General features: G+C 46.0%; 2 protein-coding genes across 4 annotated transcripts in view; one reads left to right on the forward strand and one right to left on the reverse strand.

Moving 5' to 3' along the window:
• Positions 1-505: 505 nt before the first annotated feature.
• Positions 506-12,377, forward strand: R3HCC1 (R3H domain and coiled-coil containing 1). The gene is made up of 7 exons (XM_068174438.1): positions 506-650; positions 1,632-1,769; positions 2,337-3,780; positions 3,960-4,132; positions 5,773-5,843; positions 10,343-10,438; positions 11,984-12,377. Exons 1-7 carry the CDS (start codon positions 556-558, stop codon positions 12,130-12,132), a joined length of 2,166 nt encoding a protein of 721 aa, XP_068030539.1. The 5' UTR covers positions 506-555; the 3' UTR covers positions 12,133-12,377.
• Positions 12,378-13,762: 1,385 nt separating this feature from the next.
• The window catches only part of LOXL2 (lysyl oxidase like 2), a 46,492-nt gene continuing 37,261 nt past the window's right edge, over positions 13,763-22,993 (reverse strand). For all 3 annotated transcript variants that reach the window (XM_068174435.1, XM_068174437.1, XM_068174436.1), the window contains exons 10-13: positions 18,977-19,092; positions 18,026-18,162; positions 16,758-16,869; positions 13,763-13,971 (exon numbers count right to left, since the gene is read on the reverse strand). In XM_068174435.1, coding sequence (XP_068030536.1) covers positions 13,892-13,971; positions 16,758-16,869; positions 18,026-18,162; positions 18,977-19,092 — 445 coding nt within the window. In that variant the 3' untranslated portion in view covers positions 13,763-13,891. The remainder of the gene's footprint in view (positions 13,972-16,757; positions 16,870-18,025; positions 18,163-18,976; positions 19,093-22,993) is intronic.

The following is a 22,993-nucleotide window of genomic DNA, read 5'->3' on the forward strand; positions in this document are numbered from 1 at the left end:
CGGGGGGACCCCGGACGGGGCGGCCGGAGCCTGGGGGGGACACCGGGGGTGCGGGGGGCGGGGGGGCGCGGTGGGTCGGGGCTGCGGGCATGGGGGGTTCGGGGGTTGGGGTGGTGATGATGATGATGATGATGATGGGGACAGGAGGCAGCACGTGGCGCTGGGGGTGCGCTGGGAGAAGGGGGCAGGGGGGATGCAGAGGGCGGGATGGGGGGCTGGGGGTGTCCTGGAAAGGGGGATAACGGGATGCAGAGGTGCTGGGGATGCCCAGGGCGGGGGGGAATTGGGATGCCCGGGGCAGGGGGATTTTGGGATGCCCAGGGCAGGGGGATAACGGGGTGCAGACGGAGCCAGCACAGGGGCGGGTGAGATTTGTAGGGGATGCTGGGCACCCATGGGCGGGGGTTTGCGGCCATCCCTCCCTCCCTCCCTCCCTCCACGTGTGCCCGGGTCCCTCCACGTGTGCCCGGGTCCCTCCACGTGTGCCCGGGTCCCTCCACGTGTGCCCGGGTCCCTCGGCAGGCCGCCCCCGCCGCCGCCCTGGCGCTGCGCTCCATGGATGGCGTTTTCCTGTCGCCCAGCGAGGATGAGTTCGTGGGCAGGATCGCGGAGGAGCTGGAGCACTTCATGGTGCAGGGGCAGCACCACCGGTGGGTGCCCGGCCCGGGCAGGGTGCCCGGGGCAGCCCCCGGGCGATGGGAGCAGCGGGGACACGTGGGGACTTTGGGCTCGTGGTTTGCATCGTTTTTCTGGGGTGAAAGCAGCAGCGCGTGGGGTCTGGATGTGGAGATCCACGGGCTGGGATCCCCTCCCCTGGTCACGCCTTCAGGCAGGGTTTGTGGCCATTGCTGGCTTTGACAGCAGCCACCGCTCGTCCTGGTTCACCCGGGTCTGTTCCCAATCCAGTGACCTTTGGAGCCCTTGAGGTGGCCAGTCCCAGGGTGCTGGACAGGAGCAGGGGTGGCAATGCTGAGCTGAGCTCCCTGCCAGCTTGTCATGACCTCAAATATTTGTTTCAGTGCATTTTTTTTTTTTTTTAATAAAATGCTTGGCAAAGAAATCCCCTGTGCCGCTGTCAAACAGTCGGGGACAAACCGTGTGGCAGCAGTGACAGTGAACGTGGAGTTTATTTATCCATTCTTGGTTTATTCCTGGTTTCCGTGTGGGAAATGGATTTGTAGAGAAATTTTAAAGTTTGATAGAAGGTTTGTATGGCATATATTTATGCATATATTTTGAGATAAATATTGATTTAGAAATGTTACAGAATAAGGTAGATATTGGTAAGAGAGAAATGAAATTGGACTCAGCCTGGGAGGGGGGGATCAGTAGCAGCTTTCTGCTGGTGCCTCCCAGCCTTTCCCATATGGATACAGCAGGAATGAGAGTCCAGGCCAAGGCCTTGGGGTCAGGCATTCCCAGCCTCCCCACACTCCATTCTATGTGTAAAACGCGTCTGGCTGCAAATCTGGGAAGGCATTTGTGCTCTTTAATATCATCAAATCCTGCTTGGCTTTTTTCTGATTTAAATCCCGTGCTGGGAATGACTGGGGGACGAGGTTGTTGAATTTTTCCAACGTTGCCATCCCTTCCTGCACGTTTCTGGTGCCCTGAGCCCTCTCTCCTTTCAGAGTGCTCCTGTTCCCGCCCCTGTCCAGCCGCCTCAGGTACCTGATCCACCGGACTGTGGAAAACATGGAATTGCTGAGCAGCTTCTCGGTGGGAGAGGGCTGGAGGAGGAGGACAGTCATTTGTCACTCGGCCGTCAGGTGAGCTGTGCCCCGTCGGGTCGGGGCTGGCAACGATCATGGAATCCTGGAATGGTTTGGAAGGGACCCGAAACTCATCCCAGTGCCACCTGGGGACACCTCCCACTGTCCCAGGCTGCTCCAAGCTGGCCTTGGACACCTCCAGCGATCCAGGGGCAGCCACAGCTCCTCTGGGAATTCCATCCCAGCCCCTCCCAGGCAGGAATTCCTTCCTAATATGCCATCCATCCCTCCCTCTGGCAGTGGGAAGCCATTCCCTGTGTCCTGTCGCTCCATGCCTTGTCCCCAGTCCCTCTCCAGCTCTCCTGAAGCCTCTTCAGGCTCTGGAAGGGGCTCTGAGGTCTCTCTGGAGCCCCTGGAGCATTCCCAGCTCTCTCAGCCTGGCTCCAGAGGGGCTCTAAGTCACCGTGTCCCATTTAAGGTCTCCATTACCAATGGCACCTCCCAGACCCTAAGGAGCAGCAGGATTTTCCCTTTGGGAATTTGATGCTTCTCCTCCTTTTCCTCTGGCAAACCCCACATCCCTGGGCTTCCCCTGCTCCCCTCTCACCATCTCCTCCTTCCCAGGCTTCCCAACGAGACCTCGAGCGACCAAAAACCTGGGACCAACCCGCCTCGGTCGCAGCGCCCCGCGCAGCCCTGGGGCTGGGGGGGCCGGGGGGCCCGGCTGCGCCACCCCGGGGACACCCACGGGGACAATTCCCGCGCCTCCGTGGGCTCGGGCAGGATCACCAGGCCGCCCAGGAGGAAGCCAGACAAAGCCCTGTTCGTGCCCAAAGGGATCCGGAAAAAGGCGAATTGGAGGGAGCGGGAGAGCCCCGGGGCGGAGCCCGACGGGGATGCGGCGCCAGGAGGTGAAAACTGCCCCAGAAATTCCATCCGGGACACCCAGCAGGAGCTGGGCACGGGTGGAGACGGCCCTGGGGAGCAGCAGGAGCCTGGGGATGCCCCAGGAAAAGGCAGCGCTGAGCATCCTCTGTGTGATGAGGAGGTGCCATCCTTAGGGAATAGCAGCGAATCCTGTGAGCAGGGAAGCCGGGATAAAGACTGTTCCCATTCCCCGTCTTCTGCGCACAACAAACACCCACCCGAAGCAGGAGAGCAAGAGTCAAGCCACGCCAACAGCGCCGTTCCAGAAGGCAGCGAATTCCAGGGCCAGCTGCAGGAGGAGAAGCAATCCAGCCGGGATTCCGGAGGGTCGGAGGGTGGGAAAAACTCCATCCCTTTGGAAAACCGCGGTGGCAGCAGGACAGACCTGACCATGAGAGACCAGCCCGTGACAGCCCCAGCTGTGACAGATGTGCCCATGGCAGCCCCAGCTGTGACAGATGTGCCCGTGGCAGCCCCGGCCGTGACAGATGTGCCCGTGGCAGCCCCAGCTGTGACAGATGTGCCCATGACAGCCCCAGCTGTGGCAGACCTGGCCATGACAGCCCCAGCTGTGACAGATGTGCCCGTGACAGCCCCAGCTGTGACAGATGTGCCCGTGACAGCCCCAGCTGTGACAGATGTGCCCATGGCAGCCCCAGCTGTGACAGATGTGCCCGGTACAGCCCCAGCTGTGACAGATGTGCCCGTGGCAGCCCCAGCTGTGACAGATGTGCCCGTGGCAGCCCCAGCTGTGACAGCCCCGGCCGTGGCAGAGTCCCTGCTGCTGGAAACGCAGAGCCTGGAGAGCAGCAGGACCCAATCCCCCCCTGGAGAGCAGGACTCCAGGAATGCCGAGAGAGGCCGGGGTGATCTCGACGAGCAGGAGACCCCCAGCGCTGGCCAGGTGGAGCAGAAACCCCTCCAGAAGGTTCTGGAAGGCCCAGGTGAGGCTCTGGCTGCTCCTGAGCTGCTCCGTGGTGGAGATCCCGGCAGGAAGGTGCCCGGCGAGGAAGAGGAGGACAAGGAACGCTCGGATGTGGCCGAGGCGCTGTGGAGGGGCCAGGATTTGGCTGCAGGGGACGGAGGGGGGACGAGGCAGAGCGGCCTCGAGGACGACTGCACAGCAGAGCTCCTGGCTGAGGTGATTTGAGGGAAAATTTGGGGAAAGAGGGGAAGGAATCGCTCCCTGGGAGGAGATTCCACGTCCTGGGTGGTGCAGGTGGGGTTGGAGTGGCCGAGGTGGGGATTGGCCTCTGAGGGGATGAAACTCGAGCCTGGCTCATGGTTTTATTTTTTAATCCTTGGTTTGGGTCTTCCCAGATCGTTGGGAATTTGACAGTGAAGGACATCAGCGTCGAGAGGATCAGCGTGGATTATTCCAGCTATGGAGAGGCCCCGGTCAGCGAGGGGGACTTGGGCCACGTCACCGAGATCTACGACTTCCCCTCATCCCTGAAAACCGAGGATCTGATGGAAATATTCTCAGATTTCCAGTGAGTAACTCCCGGGAGCCCGAGCACGGCAGGGAGCGCAATCAGCCAGGGATTGGCAACAAAATCCTGGATTTTAGTTTCACCTTCCCCTCTCCGTGTGCCTCAAAGGGGCTTTTCCTGCACTTTAGTCCTGGTTTTACTGCAGAGCTCTGGTACCCAAATTCTGAATTTTAATTTCGCCTTCCCCTCTTTGTGTGCCTGCACTTTAGTCTTGGTTTAAAGGCCAGCTTTACCCCAGGGCTCTGACACCCAAATTCTGGATTTTGATTTCACCTTTCGTTTCCCCTCTTCGTGTGCCTCAAAGGGACTTTTCCTACACTTTAGTCCTGGTTTAAAACCCAGCTTTACTTCAGGGCTCTGACACCCAAATTCTGAATTTTAATTTCAGCTTCCCCTCTTTGTGTGCCTGCAAAGGGGCTTTTCCTACGGTTTAGTCCTGGTTTAAAGCCCAGCTTTACCCCAGGGCTCTGACACCCAGATTCTGGATTTTAGTTTCACCTTCCCCCCCTTGTGTGCCTGAAAAGAGCTTTTCCTGCACTTTGGTCCTGGTTTAAAGCCCAGCTTTACTCCGTGGCTCTGGCACCCAAATTCTGGATTTCAGTTTCACCTCCCCCTCTTTGTGTGTCTGCACTTTAGTCTTGGTTTAAAGCCCAGCTTTAACCCAGGGCTCTGACACCCAAATTCTGAATTTTAACTTCACCTTCCCCTCTTTTTGCGTCTGAAAAGAGCTTTTCCTGCACTTTAATCTTGGTTTAAAGCCCAGCTTTACTCTAGGGCTCTGGCACCCAAATTCTGGATTTCAGTTTCACTTCCCCCTCTTTGTGTGCCTGCACTTTAGTCCTGGTTTAAAGCCCAATTTTACTCCAGGGCTCTGGCACCCAAATTCTGTATTTTAGTTTCACCTTCCCCTCTTTGTGTGCCTGAAAAGAGCTTTTCCTGCACTTTGGTCCTGGTTTAAAGCCCAGCTTTACCCTAGGGCTCTGGCACCCAGGTAATTCCTGGATTAGATGGGAAAACTCCCTCTACAGATCCCTTCAATTAACCCAAATAAATTGCATTTTAAAATGATATTTAAATTATTCTTTAAAACGGAAAGAATAATTTCTATTTAACTATTTAAATTTATATTTTCATAATATTCAAACAATTCTTCCTGCACTGTGTCTGCTTCCTCAAATTTCTTTTTCCTCTTTCTGAGAGCGAAGCAGAACTGGAAAAGGATGGATCCAATGGAGCAGTGGACTGGAATTTTTTTAAATTCCTCCTCCCAAATTCCCTTTTTTCACTGACAATTTTTGAGATTTCACCCCAAAATCACGTCATAAATCCCTTGTTTTTTATTTCTGTGCCTGGGAAGCACTTCAGAAATGACAATATTTTGGTGCTGAAAGCCAAGGCCTGAAACTGAGGTTGGGTTTGAGAAGAAAAGGAGAATTTTGGGGTAATTTCACATTGTAGCCTTGAAAAGGGCACATTTAATATCCTTTTCCCTTCTTTCCCTGCCCTTTCCCCCCATTTAAAATGGGAATAATGCTTTGGGAAACGCCAAAAAAACACTGAAAACCCCTCCTGGGGCTGCTGGGTTTTATCTGGGCTTCATTTTTCTTGACATTAATTCAAATTATTCTCTTTTTTTGCAGCGAGGGCGGCTTCAAAATCCAGTGGGTGGATGATACCCATGCCCTGGGAATCTTCTCCAGCCTCTCCTCAGGTATTTGGGGTGGGATGGAGGCACCCAGAGCTCCCCAGTGCCCTGAACTGGTTTGCAGTGAGATTTTATTTTTTTATTTTATTTTTAATTTTTTTTTTCCTGTTCCTTTCCATCCTGGAAGGGTTTTGGGAATTTCTGGGATGGGATGTGGAAACTGGTTTTTAATTGCCTTGGATGCAGCTGTGTGCACTCTTAGAAATTTCAAATAATGGTAATAAAGTGTTTTTTCACTTTTTTTTTTTGCTTTTTTTTTTTTTTTTTTGTCTTTTATAATTGGAAAAAATTCCAGTCTCCTTCCAGGGATACTGGGAGGGGGATGGCACCAAAAATCCGGATAAACTCATTTTTTTGGGGAGGACAAACACCCCAAGCTGGGGTCAGAGCCAGCCCTGGAGGGGTTTCCACCCTCCTGCATCCCAACAGCTTCTGCTCTTTTATTTGGGATTTCCCCTAAAAGTGCCAAGATTCTTTTAAAAACCAATTTTTTTCCTATTTTTTTGGGATTCTTCCTGAGGTTCCCACCATGACTTCAGCTGGTTTTAGTCCAAGCTTTGAGCCAAATGCTGAGACCGTTGAGTGATTTTGTGGAAACGTCGTGGAAACTTTCTTTTTTTTGCGTTTTTTTTTTCTTTTTCTTCTTTTTCTTTTTTTTTTTTTTTTTTATTTTGATGGGGGAGATCTTCAGAAAGTTCTGTGTCAGGAGTGAGAGGTGGCTGGGATTTTTGGTTTTCCAGTCTTCACGTTGGTGTTTATTTTTCCTCTTGGTAAAACCTCAGCACGCCCCACATCTCCGTGTGCAGAGAGAAGGCACCAAGGTCATAAGGTTTTATTTTTTTTAAAGCTGTTTTGTGCAGTTAAACTCTTTTATTTCTGCCTCTCTACCAATAACTAGTTGTTTTCCTGTAGAAATCAATTTTTCGGGAGAAATAAATATTTATTTATGGTTTATGTTCACGCAACAGCTGCACTGTGGGCGTTTCTAACCAAGCACCCTGTGCAGAAAACGGAGCAGATGGAGACCAAGGAGATGAAAACCCCCCAAAAAACCCCCCCAAAAACCCCCCAAAAAACCCAAATAAAAACCCAAAAACCCCAATAAAAACCCCCCAAAAACCCCCCAAAAAACCCCCCAAAAAACCCAAATAAAAACCCAAAAAACCCAATAAAAACCCCCCAAAAAACCCCCCAAAAACCAAATAAACCCCCCAAAAACCCAAAAAACCCCTCAAAAACCCCCCCAAACCCCCCCCAAAACCCCCCAAAACCCCCCCAAAAAAACCCAAATAAAAACCCAAAAAACCCAATAAAAACCCCCAAAAAACCCAAATAAAACCCCCAAAAAACCCAAATAAAAACCCAAAAAAACCCAATAAAAACCCCCCAAAAACCCCCCAAAAAACCCCAAAAAACCCAAAACCCCCCCCCAAAAAACCCCCGCAAAAAACCCCCAAAAAAACCCAAATAAAAACCCAAAAACCCCCCAAAAACCCCCCCAAAACCCCCCAAAAGCCCCCAAAAAAACCCAAATAAAAACCCCAAAAACCCCCCAAAAACCCAATAAAACCCCCCCAAAAACCCCCCAAAAAACCAAATAAAACCCCGAAAAAACCCCAAAAAAACCCCAAAAAACCCAAATAAAAACCCCCCCAAAAGAACCCCAAAAGAACCCCGAAAGAACCCCAAAAGAACCCTAAAAACCCCAATAAAAACCCCAATAAAACCCCCGAAAAACCCCAAAAACCACAAATAAAAACCCAAAAAACCCCAAAACTTCAAAAAACCCCCCAAAAAAACCCCCAAAAAACCCCAATAAAACCCCCAAAAAAACCCCAAAAATCTCCAATAAAATCCCAAAAAACCCCCCAAAAAACACCCAAATAAGACCCCAAAAAACCCAAATAAAACCCCAAAAAACCCCAAAAAACCCCCCAAAAAAACCCCAAAACCCCAAAAAAACCCAAATAAAACCCAAAAAGCCCAAAAAAACCCCAAAAACCCCAAAACTATATATATAATTTTTATATTTATATGGATATATATATTTATATAAAAATATATTTATATATATAATATAAATATAAATATATTATAAATATATATTATATAAAATTTTATATTTTATATATAGATATATATAAATATATATATAACTATATAAATATATATAAAAATATATATTTATACAATATATATTTATAGAATATATAAAATACATAATAATACACAACAATATATATTAATATTTGCCAATATATAATATATAATAATATATCACATAGAATATATAACATATATAATACTGTAACACTTTATTTATGATGTAGATATTATTATATGGTGTATGATATATTATCTCATATTATATATTATTATATATGTATATTATATAGTATCATCTCATAATAATATGATTTTAACATTATAATTTAAATATATATTTTTATAAACATATCATCTATCTATTACTATATATCTATGTATTATATATTTTATATAATAATATTTAATAAATATAATCTAAATAGATAATATGTATAAAAATTTATATTATATATAATATATACTACATAATATATAATATATACATATACATATACATATACTACATAATATATATATACTACATATATATATAATATATACTACATAATATATAATGATATATATAATTTGTAATATATAAATATATATTATTTTTAAAAATTGATATTTTGTATGTTATCTATATATTATTGTATATTTATATTATGTATATTATTAAATATTATATAGTATGATATGTTTATATTATATATTATTACGTATGTATCTAAATGTATAATTATCTGCTAATAACCTGATTTGAAGGCAATAATCAGATTTTTGGGGCTCATCCCAGCGCCCTGTGTTCCTTGCAGCCTCCCCAGCAGGACGAGTGGGACAGGCCGAGGAGCGGTCCCTGTGCCCGGCATAAAATCTGATCAGAATCTCATTGTGTATTGATAATATTTGTATATTGTTATATTTCTATTTTATAATATGTATTTAAATAGAATAACATATAATAAAATATAATATAGATTATCTGTAATATATAATAATTTATGTATTATGTATATAATAATATATATTAATTATACATTATGTATTATATTTAATGCATTATATATTACTATATACACTATATATACATATAATAACATATAATATAGAATATCTATAAAATATAATAACTTATATATTATGTATATAGTAATATATATTAATTATACATTATATATTATATTTAATGCATTATATATTACTATATATCCTATATATAAATATAAACATATATGTATACATTTATACATGTATACAGTTATGCATATATTAATATAAACATATTTATATACTATTATATATTTATATATAACAATAATAAAAATATATCATATATATAATATATTATATATATATATCTAATATATTATATATAATGCATTATATATTACTAGATATATTATATAAAAATATATACATGTATAAATATATATATATAAATATAAACATATTATTTATATATTATTATATATAAATATATAATAGTATATAAAAATAATATATAAATAATATAATATATAATAATAGATAAATATATTTATATTATACATAAATATACAATAATATAGAAATAATATATTTATATTTATATATGTATAAATGTATATATGTATATGTGTTTACATATATACATATATACATTTATACATATATATATAAACTTATTATTTATATATTATATATTTATATAATATATAATAATTTATTATATATAATATGTAATATATAATATATTATTATATTATCTATGTATTATAACCTATAATATATGATATATATTATAGAATATATAATATATTCTTAGTAATATATAATATATAATATGTAATATGCAATATATAATATATACATTATACAAGATATACAATATAATATATAATGTATAATATATAGACTGTATATAATATATATTAAATAATAATATATAATATTATATAATAATATTATATTATATTATATATAATATTATATTATATATAATATTATACAATATATATTATATTATATTATATTATATTATATTATATTATATTAATATATTATATTATATTATATTATATTATATTATATTATATTATATTATATTACATTAATTATATTATATTATATTATTATATTATATTATTATATGATATTATATATTATTATTTAATATATATTATATATCATATATGTTATATATATTATATATAATATATATTATATAATATGATATTATATAATATATAATATATAATATAATTTTATTATATATTCTATAATATTCTATAATATATAACATTATATAATAATATAATATATATACAATATATATTATTATGTATTTCTCTCCATGTATAATTATCTGCTCATCACCTGATTTTAAGGCCATAATCTGATTTTTTGGGGTTCATCCCAGCTCTTTTTGTGCCTTGCAGCCTCCCAAGCCCTGGGCCGCCGTTACCCCTGCCTGAAGCTGCGGCCGCTGCTCCACGCCAGCAGACAGTCCCGGCTGCGGGCTCTGCAGAGGCCAAGTAGGACAGCATTTCCTAAATTCCCCCCACTTTGCTGGGCTGTCCCGCTCCCCGCTGGTCCCCATGAGCAATTCCTGCTCGGGACCAGTTCTTTTTCTGCTTGGGGTTTTAATGGGTTTCTTGGCACTGGGCTGTGGTGTGGAGTTTTGCTGGAATTTGGGTTTAATTTCATTTTTTTTTGGTGTAATTTGCTGCTCTTTTGGGCAGTTGGAAGGGAAGGGTTGTGCTGGAATTGGGATTTTTTGGCAGGCAAAGCCATCAAATTCCCCAGGAATTTTCTCTTCCCTCCCCCCCTGGCAATCAAAAGGAGACAAACCCAGTCTTGTGGTTGGCATAATTTTATTCAGGAAGGAGAAATGGTGAAGCTGAGCCATGAACATCAGTTGATTGATTGCCATTGATTATTGATTGATTGACTGATTGATTTCATTGCCTTTGAATCAGATTGATCAGGTCCAGTTGCCACAGGAAAGCAAAGCCATGAACCTCAGCAGCAGCAGAGACTCTGAACCAACAATTCCTGGGGTTTTCCAGCTGGCTGCAGTCAGAATAAATCTCAATTTTAATGCTTTAAAGGGACACTGTCACAGTGACGAATTCCCGAGTTTCAGCACTGCTGGATTTAAAGGAAACATCCCAAAATTTGCTTTATTTGCATCTCCCCTTCATCTGTTTTTTTCATTTATTCGCTATTCTAAATCAGGTTAAATGAAAAGATAATTATTTTACATTTATCATTAATTAATTAATAATTAAATATAATAATTAAGCATAAATTTTGTTGGTATCCAGTTTCAATTGATTATTTTCTAAACACAAATTTGGATTTGAATTAGCTGACAGTGTCTCTTTAAAAAAATTTTTTTAATGATTTTTTTTCCTTTAATGAATGAAACTTCTGGAAAAACAAACAAAGCCCCCCCTTGCTGTGTAGATAACAACTTCAAATTGATAAAGATTGATTAATTAATCCCCAAATCCAAATTATTGTGGTCTTGGTGAAATTTTGATGGATTTCCTTGCAGATGGAATTGCAGCAATCCAAAAAAATGGAGGGCACTGACCAAGGGGCTTCCCAAATAATCCGAAATATTTAGATATAATTTAAAATGCAGAATTTTTTTATTTTCCTTGCTGTTTTCCAAGGATTTTGGCCACTGGTTTTGAGGCGTTTCAGTTGGATAAATGGATAAATTGCCTGGGTTTTTCCAGGCACGGAAAGGGATGGGAGGTTGGGAATTTCGCCAATTCACAGGGATGGGATGTTTGGAATTTGGCCAGGAATCATTCCTGGAAGAGGATGGGGAACAATTTTCCAAAGAGCAGACGAGCCCTGAACCTTTATGGTGACCAAAAAACAATCCCACTGGAGACCGTGGAATTCCATCATCCTGAAAAAAAACCCAATTTATTCACCGAGACAGAAAGATTTGCTGTCGATAAACGACTAAAACAGCAGGAAAAAAAGCTGATTTTTGGGATTTAACCACGAATTTCTCCATGACCAATCCCCAGCTGGGTAAATTTTTTCCCATTTTTCCCTAGAACTGCTTCAGCTGGGAAAGGAGAGGCCGCAGACGGACACGGCAGTGGCCAGGAGACTCGTGTCCCACGCCCTGGGCTGGAGGCACAGGCAGCAGGAGGCCACAGGGACTGAAGTTTTCCAGCCAGAATCCTTGGATCAGGAGGAATAATCCCAAAAAACCGGAAAAAAAAAGGCTGTAAAGATGAGCATGGCTGTGCTATTAAATGCATGCAGAGCAGGCAGTGCCACGGGGGTGTTCCTTTCTGGGTCAGCTTGGGAAAGTTGGGAATGGGAATTCTTGCTGGGGTTTTTTTGGAGCCCTAGGAAGTGCTGGAATTCGTTGTTGGGTGTTTCAAAGCATCTGGGGCACCTGCAGGGATTGAGGTGGTTTCTTTATTCCTTCTTCCTGCTCTGTTTTCCAACAAAAAGTAGGCATTAAGAGTGAGAAGATTGGAATTTTTGGGGCCAAAATTCAACTCTAAACAAGGGCAGGAGTTCAAAAATCTGTTCCACATTTGTTGTAATTTGCTGTTCAGATATCCCAGAAAACTGACAGGCAGTGAATCCAACTTTTAGGGAATTCTTTCCTTATTTACAGAGTTTCAAGAGCCTGAACTTCCCTGTGGGTGAGGAAAGTTGGGATCTGCTTACTAGAGGAAAAAAAAACTCAAGAATTTGCCTGTGCTGATGTGCCCAGAGCTGGGTTTAAAATCAACTTCCACCTCCATTCCAGGCTCTGCTCATGCTCCAGTCTGGAATTCTGAGGAAAAACTGGAATTTTCCAATAGCCAGGAGGTTAAAACCCTTTGCCAGCTGGAGAAATGACAAATACCCCAAATATTTCTGCATTTTTAAGCCTCACAACATCCCTGTGAGGTGGCAGTTGGAATTCCCTGTGGAATCAGCTGGAATTCCAGGTAACTTTGATTGTAGAAGAGGGGGAAAACCCCCAAACTTCCAGGAATTGTGAGGAGAAATACACCAAGGCCTTCTAAAGTGATTTTTCTTCTTCCAGGGAAAAGGTTTTTATTGGAGCTCTGTAGCAAAGTGTGTCCTCAAACAAACAGAGGAGCACTGGGAATTCCCACAGGAGCAGATCCCCGGGGATGAGAGGCAGAAATTCCCTCTGCAAGGTGCACAAGGATAATTCATCCTTGAAAAAAAGATGGAATATCCAGTCAGGAGGTGATCCTTGGATGGGCACAGCACCTGGTGGGTGGAGGATTCCTGTGGGGATGGGAATTCCCAGCCCAGAGGGCTCATCCCTGGGAATCTGCAGAGTTCTGGGTGCTGAGGGGTTGCTTCAGGGAGCTTTGATTCCCTGTGAGATTCCCTGTGAAATTCCATGTGAAATTCCCTGTGAAATTCCACGTTCTGCGTTTGCTCCCCTCCGGAGCGTTGGATCCAAGCATTTCGCTGCAGTATTAAATTCAGCTTTACACTGTTCTGCTCACAAAAAGCTGCTCCTTTTTTCCTTTTTTTCTTTTTTTATATTTTTTTCCTTTCCTTCTATTTCCTTGCTAAACTGAGTCAGTGCTGAGGAGGAGTGCAGGAAGCAGCAGCACAAACAGGCATCAGGAGTGGAAAAGAGCTGAAAATTCCCAAATAATGCCTTGGAAATGAAGGATGAAGGCACTTTTGGGTGGCTGGCACCCAACCTGAGGCGAGGAGTGCTGCAAACTGTGGGAGAAATCTTTGGAATGGTGAAGAGCTGGAGCTGAGGAGAGCTGGAAGCTCCCGCCAGGAGCGGGGCTGGAATTGCAGGAGGCACCGAGGGGTGGCCTGAGCACCTAAACTGGGGAGGGAGAGGCTTCTTCAGGAATGATTCACCTGAAATTCAGAGTTTGGTGGAGGCTCCATTTCCTGGGGTGCAGTGGTTCGGGAAGGGCCGGAGCAGGAGTCCTGGCTTCCTTAAATTAGTGGGAATTCTACCGGGCGGACACGTTGTTATTTGTGAGTCCCCTGAAGTGGTCGAACTTCTGCTCCGTCTCGTCGCTGAAGGAACCACCTGGAGAGGCCACAGGGAGAGCAGGGGGTGAGCAGGAGAGGGAAAAACCCTTGGGAACACGGAGAGAGCGTGGGGAAAAACCCTTGGGAACATGGGGAGAGTGTGGGGGGAAACCCTTGGGAACACGGGGAGAGCGTGGGGAAAAACCCTTGGGAACATGGGGAGAGCATGGGATGAGCAGGAGAGGGAAAAACCCTTGGGAACACGGGGAGAGCGTGGGGGGAAACCCTTGGGAACATGGGGAGAGCATGGCGTGAAACCCTTGGGAACATGGGGAGAGCATGGGGGGAAACCCTTGGGAACACGGGGAGAGCATGGGATGAGCAGGAGAGGGAAAAACCCTTGGGAACACAGGGAGAGCATGGGGAAAAACCCTTGGGAACATGGGGAAAAACCCTTGGGAACATGGGGAGAGCGTGGGGAAAAACCCTTGGGAACATGGGGAAAAACCCTTGGGAACATGGGGAGAGTGTGGGGGGAAACCCTTGGGAACACAGGGAGAGCGTGGGGAAAACCCTTGGGAACACAGGGAGAGCATGGGATGAGCAGGAGAGGGAAAAACCGTTGGGAACACAGGGAGAGCATGGGGAAAAACCCTTGGGAACATGGGGAAAAACCCTTGGGAACATGGGGAGAGCATGGGGAAAAACCCTTGGGAACACGGGGAAAACCCCTGGAAACATGGGGAGAGCATAGGGAAAATCCTTGGGAACACCAGGAGAGTGTGTGGAAAAGACTTGGGATCACCAAGAGAGGGAAAAACCCTTGGAAAATGGGGAGAGCATGGGAAAAAACTCTTGGGATCACTGGGAGAGGGAAAACCCTTGGGAATACTGGGAGAGCACAGGAAAAGCACTTGGGATCACTGGCAGAGCATAGGGAAATCCATTGGGAACACAGGGAGAGCATGGGGTGAGAAGGAGCTGGAAAAAACACTCAGGAACACCAGGAGAGGGAAAAGCCCTTGGGAACACGGGGGGAGCATGGGGAAAACCCTTGGGACCATCAGGAAAGCACAGAGTGAGCAGGGAAAAACACTTGGGATCACCGGGAGAGCATGGAAAAATGCTTGGGAACACCAGGAGAGTGTGTGGAAAAGACTTGGGATCACCAAGAGAGGGAAAAACCCTTGAAAAACGGGGAAAGCATGGGAAAAACCCTTGGGAACACCGGAAGAGGATGGAAAAAACACTTGGGAACACAGGGAAAACCCTTGGGAATACCAGGAGAGGGAAGTACCCTTGGGAACACAGGGAGAACACAGGGAAAATACTTGGCAACATGGGGAGAACACGGGGAAAAACTCTTTGGAACACTGGGAGAGGGGAAAACCCTTGGGATTACTGGGAGAGCATGGGGAAAACATTTGGGAACAGTGGGAGAGCACAGGGAAAACCCTTGGGATCACCAGGAGAAGGAAAACCCTTGGGATCACTGTGAGAGCATGGAAAAAATGCTTGGAACACCAGGAGAGGGAAAAACCCGTGGAAAATGGGGAGAGCATGAGGAAAACACCTGGGAAGAGCATGGGAAAAACTCCTGGGATCACCAGGAGAGGGAAAACCCTTGGGAATACTGGGAGAGCACAGGAAAAGCACTTGGGATCACTGGGAGAGCATAGGGCAAACATTTGGGAACAGTGGGAGAGCACAGGGGAAACCTTTGGGATCATCAGGAGAGGGAAAACCCTTGGGATCACTGGGAGAGCACAGGAAAAGCACTTGGGATCACTGGAAGAGCATGGGGAAAACATTTGGGAACAGGCGGAGAGCACAGGGAAAACCCTTGGGATCACCAGGAGAGGGAAAAGCACTTGGGAACACCGGGACTGGGTGGAACCAGCACCCTGGAAATTAAGGGCTTAAAGGTTTGGGGTTAATTGAATGACGTTTTAATTAAATATTGCTCTAACAGCACAGCCAGGAGTCCCCAGGAGGGCTGGATGTGGATTTGCAAGACTGAATTACCCAAATTTCACTGGTTTGGTGCTTAAAAAATAAAGTGAGGCCCAACAAGGCCTGTGAGGGCTCTGCTCTGAAACAGAACCAAACCCTAATTTCTCTCTAATTAGGAAAAAGTGAAAGTTAAAACCTTTGTTTTTAAGCAGAAAATATCTCCTAGCTCAGCTGCAGAGCCGATGCCACAGCTGGAATGGGCTTCACTTTCCTGAACTAGGTCACAGTCTGAAATGTGACACACAAGATGAGAATTTTCTGCTAAAATCCCAACAAAATAATGAGAAAAATTAGTGGTTACGTGGATTTTTTTTTTCCAGGAAAAACATTCCTTGAAGAAGGAAATTTTCAGAGGTGGTTTTATTTGGAGCTGGGCAGGGAGTTGTGTTAATTCCTTTTCTGTGGTAAAAACTAAAAAGAGTCCTAAAAAGCCCCCAAGTTAATTCCATTTTAAATGGTTTTGACAATGGAATAAGCCAAATTTAAATTAGTTTGGCTTTGATACTTATTTCCATGACCAAAAAGAAAAATACCAAATGATAACATTTTAAATTCTTCCAAGAAAACAGAGATTTCCCTGACATTCCAGGGACATTTTAATTCCTGCCTGGTACAGCAGGCTCTTTCCCACTGCTTTGTTTGTTTTCCAAGAGAAGCTTTGTGCCCCGAAGAGATCCCAGCTTGGCAAAATCATTTGATTTTGGGAAGAAGGAATTTCCCAGGATAATGGGATTGCACCTGAGCTTTTCACAGGGGGAAAACATGAAATTCCTTGTGTGAGAGGAATCCTTGGAGCATGCCTGGCCCTGCTGGAGGATTCCCAGCCCTCACCTATGTGGCAGTTGTACATCCAGATGCGCTGCCCGTCGTAGCGGCTCTGGCATTTCATGACGTTGTTGGAATAATCCGACTCTGCCACCTCGTAGTTGGGGTTGATCACGACCTGGGGGGGGCGTGGAGGGACAGGGGTGGGATTGTTGAAAGGGGGATTTGGCAGGATGCAGAATCAGTAGGTTTTTTTTACAGCATTTTTTAAGCAGAAAATGAAAATACGGTTTGTTTTGTACAGAGAGAGAAATGACTCGGATAAATAAGGAATAAAGGCTGAGTCAGGGAACCCTGGGATGTTTGGGGTGGGAAGGGACCTGAAATCCCACCCAGTGCCATCCCTGCCATGGGCAGGACACCTCCCACTGTCCCAGGCTGCTCCAAGCTAGCCTTGGACACTCCCAGGGATCCAGGGGCAGCCACAGCTCCTCTGGGAATTCCATCCCAGCCCCTCCCCACCCTCATTCCTTCCCAATATCCCACCCAAATCTCCCCTTTCCTAGTGGGAAGCCATTCCCTGTGTCCTGTCCCTCCATCCCTTGTCCCCAGTCCCTCTCCAGCTCTCCTGGAGCCCCTTCAGGCTCTGGAGCTCTCCCTGGAGCCTTCCCTTCCCCAGGTGAACATTCCCAGTTCCCTCAGCCTTTCCTCCCAGCAGAGCTGCTCCATCTCCAATTCACCACAGCCACACCTTCCCCCACACCCCAAAATCTCCTCCCAAACCCCCGTTTTCCATTTCACACAGCTCTGACAGAAATAATTCCTCTCCCTTCCCTCCTGTGGCTGTTTCTGGACCCCAGAATTCCCCCATAATTCCTCTCCTTTCCCTCCTGTGGCTGTTTTTGGACCCCAGAATTCCCCCATGGGCACCGACTGGAGGCCCAGCCCTAATTCCTGCAAAAACCCCCAAAATGGCACCATTTAATCCCGAAATTCAGGGAATGTTGCTTACAACCAGTTCCAAAGAGGAGTGCTGTGCTTTGGGGGTGTGACAACACTGTCAACAACATCAGCTGGGCTGGGCCCATCCAGGATTAGCTGGACATGGATTTTTTTAAGACTTTAATCTCCAAACTGTGGTCATGGGCCTTGATTTTTCCCTTGGGAGTGTGTGTTGATTATCCTGGTGGACAATCCTTTATCTTTTAGGCATCTGGGAATATAATCCCTTTATAAACAGAAGTTGGAGGTGTCAGATGAACAAATGTGGTAAATTCTGGATCTGATTGGTAGGATAAAAGCAGTAGGGGTGTCACAAATGCTGTTTGTCCCACCTGGAAGAGGTAATCCCCGGGGGGGACGTCGGTGATGTCGATCCACTGGCAGTCGATGTCGTGCCGATAAACGTCCCAGCAGCCAACTGTGATCCCCTGCTCCCCAAAGTTGGCACACTCGTACTGTTTCTGCACGTCTAGAGGAGGAGAATTAAGGCAAAAACTGTTAAATCCGCAGCAGAATTCCCAGAAAATTCGTGGTTGCTCCCAATGGAGAGTGATAAATTCCACTTGTGGTGTTTTGGGGGAGATTTAAGGAGCTGCCACCTTCCAACCCCAGCAGCTGGAGGCTTCTTTTGGAATTCCTCACTGGGTAGGGAGCAGAAAATGCACATTTTGGGGTTTTGGAGCAGTGCAAAGTTGGGATGGAGAGAGCTGAGGGTGGAAAAGAGAATGGGGGACCTGGGGGGTTCCCATCCATGCATCATCCATCCATCCCCTTGATCCATTCCTTCATCCACCCATCCATCCATCCGTCATCCATCCATCCATCCATCCATCCATCCATCCATCCATCCATCCATCCATCCCATTGATCCATTCCATCATCCATCCATCCCATTGATCCATTCCATCATCCATCCATCCATCCATTTATCCATCCATGCATCCATCTATCCATCATCCATCCATCATCCATCCATCCATCCATCATCCATGCATCATCCATCCATCATCCATCCATCCATCCATCATCCATGCATCATCCATCCATCATCCATCCATCCATCCATCATCCATGCATCATCCATCCATCATCCATCCATCCATCCATCATCCATGCATCATCCATCCATCATCCATCCATCATCCATCCATCCATCCATCCATCATCCATCCATCCATCCATGACTGGTTCCTGGCTCCTGCCAGGCCACATTCAGCCCTTGGGAGCCGTCACCTGCTTGGGAAGAGGATGAAATTCCCGGGACATGAGGCCCTGGCACAGACCTGCTTCGCACTCTGTGTCCTCCAGGCAGAAGCTGGCCTTGTGTCCCTCGGCCACCTTGGTGCCATTGAGGTTCAGGAGGTCATAGTGGGTGAACACCTCCATGCTGTGGTAGTGCCTGTGGGGACAGACAGGGAGAATTATCCTGAGGGATAATTAATTTACCCCTATAATTAATTTCACCTTGATTACCAGGGCTGAAGGGCCAAGGGGAGCTGCAGGAGTGGGACAACTCCAGGCAGGAAATATTCCCTGGGGACAATCCTGTGTGGCTCCATCACCCCTCCTGCTGCCTCCTGGGACTGATTTACATGGAATCCCAGACTGGTTTGGTGGGGAGGAAAATTCCCAGGAAATATTCCCTGGGGACAATCCTGTGTGGCTCCATCACCCATCCTGCTGCCTCCTGGGATTGATTTACATGGAATCCCAGACTGGTTGGGTGGGGAGGAAAATTCCCAGGAAATATTCCCTGGGGACAATCCTGTGTGGCTCCATCACCCATCCTGCTGCCTCCTGGGATTGATTTACATGGAATCCCAGACTGGTTGGGTGGGGAGGAAAATTCCCAGGAAATATTCCCTGGGGACAATCCTGTGTGGCTCCATCACCCCTCCTGCTGCCTCCTGGGATTGATTTACATGGAATCCCAGACTGGTTTGGTGGGGAGGGATTTAAGGATCATTTTCTTCCATCCCTGTCCATGGCAGAGACACCTCCCCCTATCCCAGGTTGCTCCAAGTCCTGTCCAACCTGGCCTGGGACATTTATTAAGTCCCTTGCTCCAACTTTTGTGGGATCACAATGTTTTATTGTGGCAGGAAGGGCAAAATATCCACCAAAAAAATCATCCCTTGGAGCAGCCCCACCATTTCCCAGGAATATTCCACACAGAGCTGGCTGTGCCCAGACCTGGCTGCTTTTATTGATTCATTTTTTAAGCAGCAGAATGTGAATTTATCAGCAAAAAAACAACAGCTGGGGCAGCTTCCTTCACCCTGCTCAGAGCCGGATTTTCACCCAGCAGACACTTCCTGGTTTTAAACTGGGACGTGTCAGCCCAGCCTGGGGAACATTCCAGCACTGCTGGGCACAGCAAAAGTCAGGACAGGGCCCAGGGTCCCTGTTTAGATCCCTGATTAGCAAAGTCAGACCCGGCAGGGTTTGGGTGACATTGGACTCAGGGGACATTGGGTTTTTTAAGCCCCACTGCTGGCTCAGCAGAGAATTAAGCTGAGCTTTAGCCCAGCTGGACTCCATGGGATTTGCAGAGCAGGAATGAGCTGGAAATACCAGATTAAATTCCAGTTGTGGCTCCACGTGGTCAGGGCTGGGCACAGCAGTGTGGGTGATGCTGATGCAACACCTTGGATTTCAGCCAAGCCTTGGAATTGGGAGCAAATCCAGGGAAACAACTGGAGTGGGACCAGAAACCACTCTGTGTCACCCCAGCACTGGGAATGGGTATCCCAGGACTGGGAATGGGCATCCCAGCTTTGGGAATGGGTATCCAAACACTGGGAATGTGCATCCCAGCTTCGGGAATGCCTATCCCAGCTTTGGGACTGGGAATTCCAGCTTTAGGAATGCCTATCCCCAGCTTTGGGAATGCCTATCCCAGCTTTAGGAATGGGTATCCCAGCTTTGGGAATGCCTATCCCACCACTAGGAATGTGAATCCCAGCTTTGGGACTGTGAATTCCAGCTTTAGGAATGCCTATCCCACCTTTGGGAATGTGAATCCCAGCTTTGGGAATGTGAATCCCAGCTTTGGAAGTGCCTATCCCAGCATTGGGAATGCCTATCCCAGCTTTGGGAATGCCTATCCCAGCACTGGGAATGCCTATCCCATCTTTGGGAATGCCTGTCCCATCTTTGGGAATGCCTATCCCAGCATTGGGAATGCCTATCCCAGCACTAGGAATGTGAATCCCAGCTTTGGAAATGCCTTTCCCAGCACTGGGAATGCCTATCCCAGCTTTGGGAATGCCTATCCCAGCTTTGGGAATGTGTATTCCAGATCTGGGAATGTGTATCCCAGCACTGGGAATGCCTATCCCAGCATTGGGAATGCCTATCCCAGAACTGGGAATGGGTATCCCAGCTTTGGAAATGCCTTTCCCAGCACTGGGAATGCCTATCCCAGCATTGGGAATGGGTATCCCAGCATTGGGAATGGGTATCCCAGCTTTGGGAATGTGAATGCCAGCTTTGGGAATGCCTATCCCAGCCCTGGAACCCTGCTCTGAGACCCAGCAGGGCCCATCTGCAAAGCTCAGCTCAGAGCGAGGCACAGACAGGGCCTAATTCAGCACCAGTTGTTTAAGAATTAAAAAAAAAAAAGAAGTAAAAGAAGAAAAACGGGCAATTAAAAAAAAAAAAAAAAGAAAAGAAAAGAAAAACGGGCATAAATCCACTCCTCTCCAGCTGTAAAAATAATCAAGGCTGAAACACTTCCCATCACCACCACTGCTCATGGATTTACAGATGGGGCATGAGCAAAGAGGGAAGGGGAGGAAATTTTTCCTGCTTTTCCCCTCACTAAAGAAAAATAACAATCCAGAAATTGCCATCTGCCAGAATCGTTTTTCACTCCCTGCCAGAATCATTTTTCACTCCCTGCTCGGGGTCTTTCCCATTTTTATTCTATTTCCACATCCAAACAGGAGCTCCCAGGGCAGGAGGCAAAGCGGAGGCCCAAGGCCGAGGCCGGGCTGTTGATTTGAGGCAAATTTGGCTCAAATCAATGAATTTGATGCGAGTTTGAGCTTCTCGAGCCTGACTCAGTTTCTGAGCTATGCCTGAGTCACTCCCTGGGCTGTTTACACTCTGCTGGTCACAGACTGGAAAGACTGAAGAGGGATTGAGGTCATCCCTGTCCGTCTAAACTGGTTCCAGTTTGGAGCACAGATGGCTCCTGGCCTCTTCCTCACCCTTTCCCATCCTCGGTGTCCAAAATTGCTCCAAGTTCTCCCTTTTTCAGTGCTACCTGCACATCTCAGCACTTTGGGAAGATTATAAAGGACTCTAAGATTTAATTTCTATCACTCGGTGCTTCCCCAGTTTTTTAAACAGGAGAGGAGCTGTGCACGGAGTTATTTCACCGCCTTTTACCTCCAATTAGGGAAAAATCCAGCTTGTACCAGCCCTCATTTCACGGCAAAGCACCTGGATGGCATCCAGCTCCCTTTGCCCCCCACTGTACCCAAAACTGTCTGAATTCCTTGAACAATGATGCATTTATAGGACAAATTTTGTCAAAAATAAGCACAAAAACACCTCCCAGCTGCTGACAGTTTTAGTGGGGTTGAGATGAATAAAAAATGCAGAATTCCAGCATTTTGGGGTCCTTTTCCAGGTGAGAAACTGCTCAGGTAATCTGCACGTGGTGGGTGCAGAGTTCTCACATCCTGTCTGTGCAAACTCAGCTCCCAGGTGTCAGAAAATCGTGGGATGGGTTGGGTTGGAAGGGATTTAAATCCCACCCAGTGTCCCCCCTGCCATGGGCAAGACACCTTTCACTGTCCCAGGCTGCTCCAAGCTAGCCTTGGACACTCCCAGGGAACCAGGGGCAGGCACAGCTCCTCTGGGAATTCCATCCCAGCCCCTCCCCACCCTCATTCCTTCCCAATAGCCCACCCAAATCTCCCCTTTCCCAGTTTGAAGCCATTCCCAGTGTCCTGTCCCTCCATCCCTTGTCCCCAGTCCCTCTCCAGCTCTCCTGGAGCTCCTTTAGGCCCTGGAAGGGCTCTGAGCTCTCCCTGGAGCCTTCCCTTCTCCAGGTGAACATTCCCAGTTCCCTCAGCCTTTCCTCCCAGCAGAGCTGCTCCATCTCCAATTCACCACAGCCACACCTTCCCCCACACCCCAAAATCTCCTCCCAAACCCCCGTTTTCCATTTCACACAGCTCAGACAGAAATAATTCCTCTCCCTTCCCTCCTCCCCAGTGCCAGTGACTGTTTTTAGACCCAGACAATTCCTCCCACTCCACCCACGGGCACAGACTGGAGGCCTGGCC

The sequence above is a fragment of the Anomalospiza imberbis genome, chromosome 28 (assembly GCF_031753505.1).
Source record: "Anomalospiza imberbis isolate Cuckoo-Finch-1a 21T00152 chromosome 28, ASM3175350v1, whole genome shotgun sequence".
Classification (NCBI taxonomy): Eukaryota; Metazoa; Chordata; class Aves; order Passeriformes; family Viduidae; genus Anomalospiza; species Anomalospiza imberbis.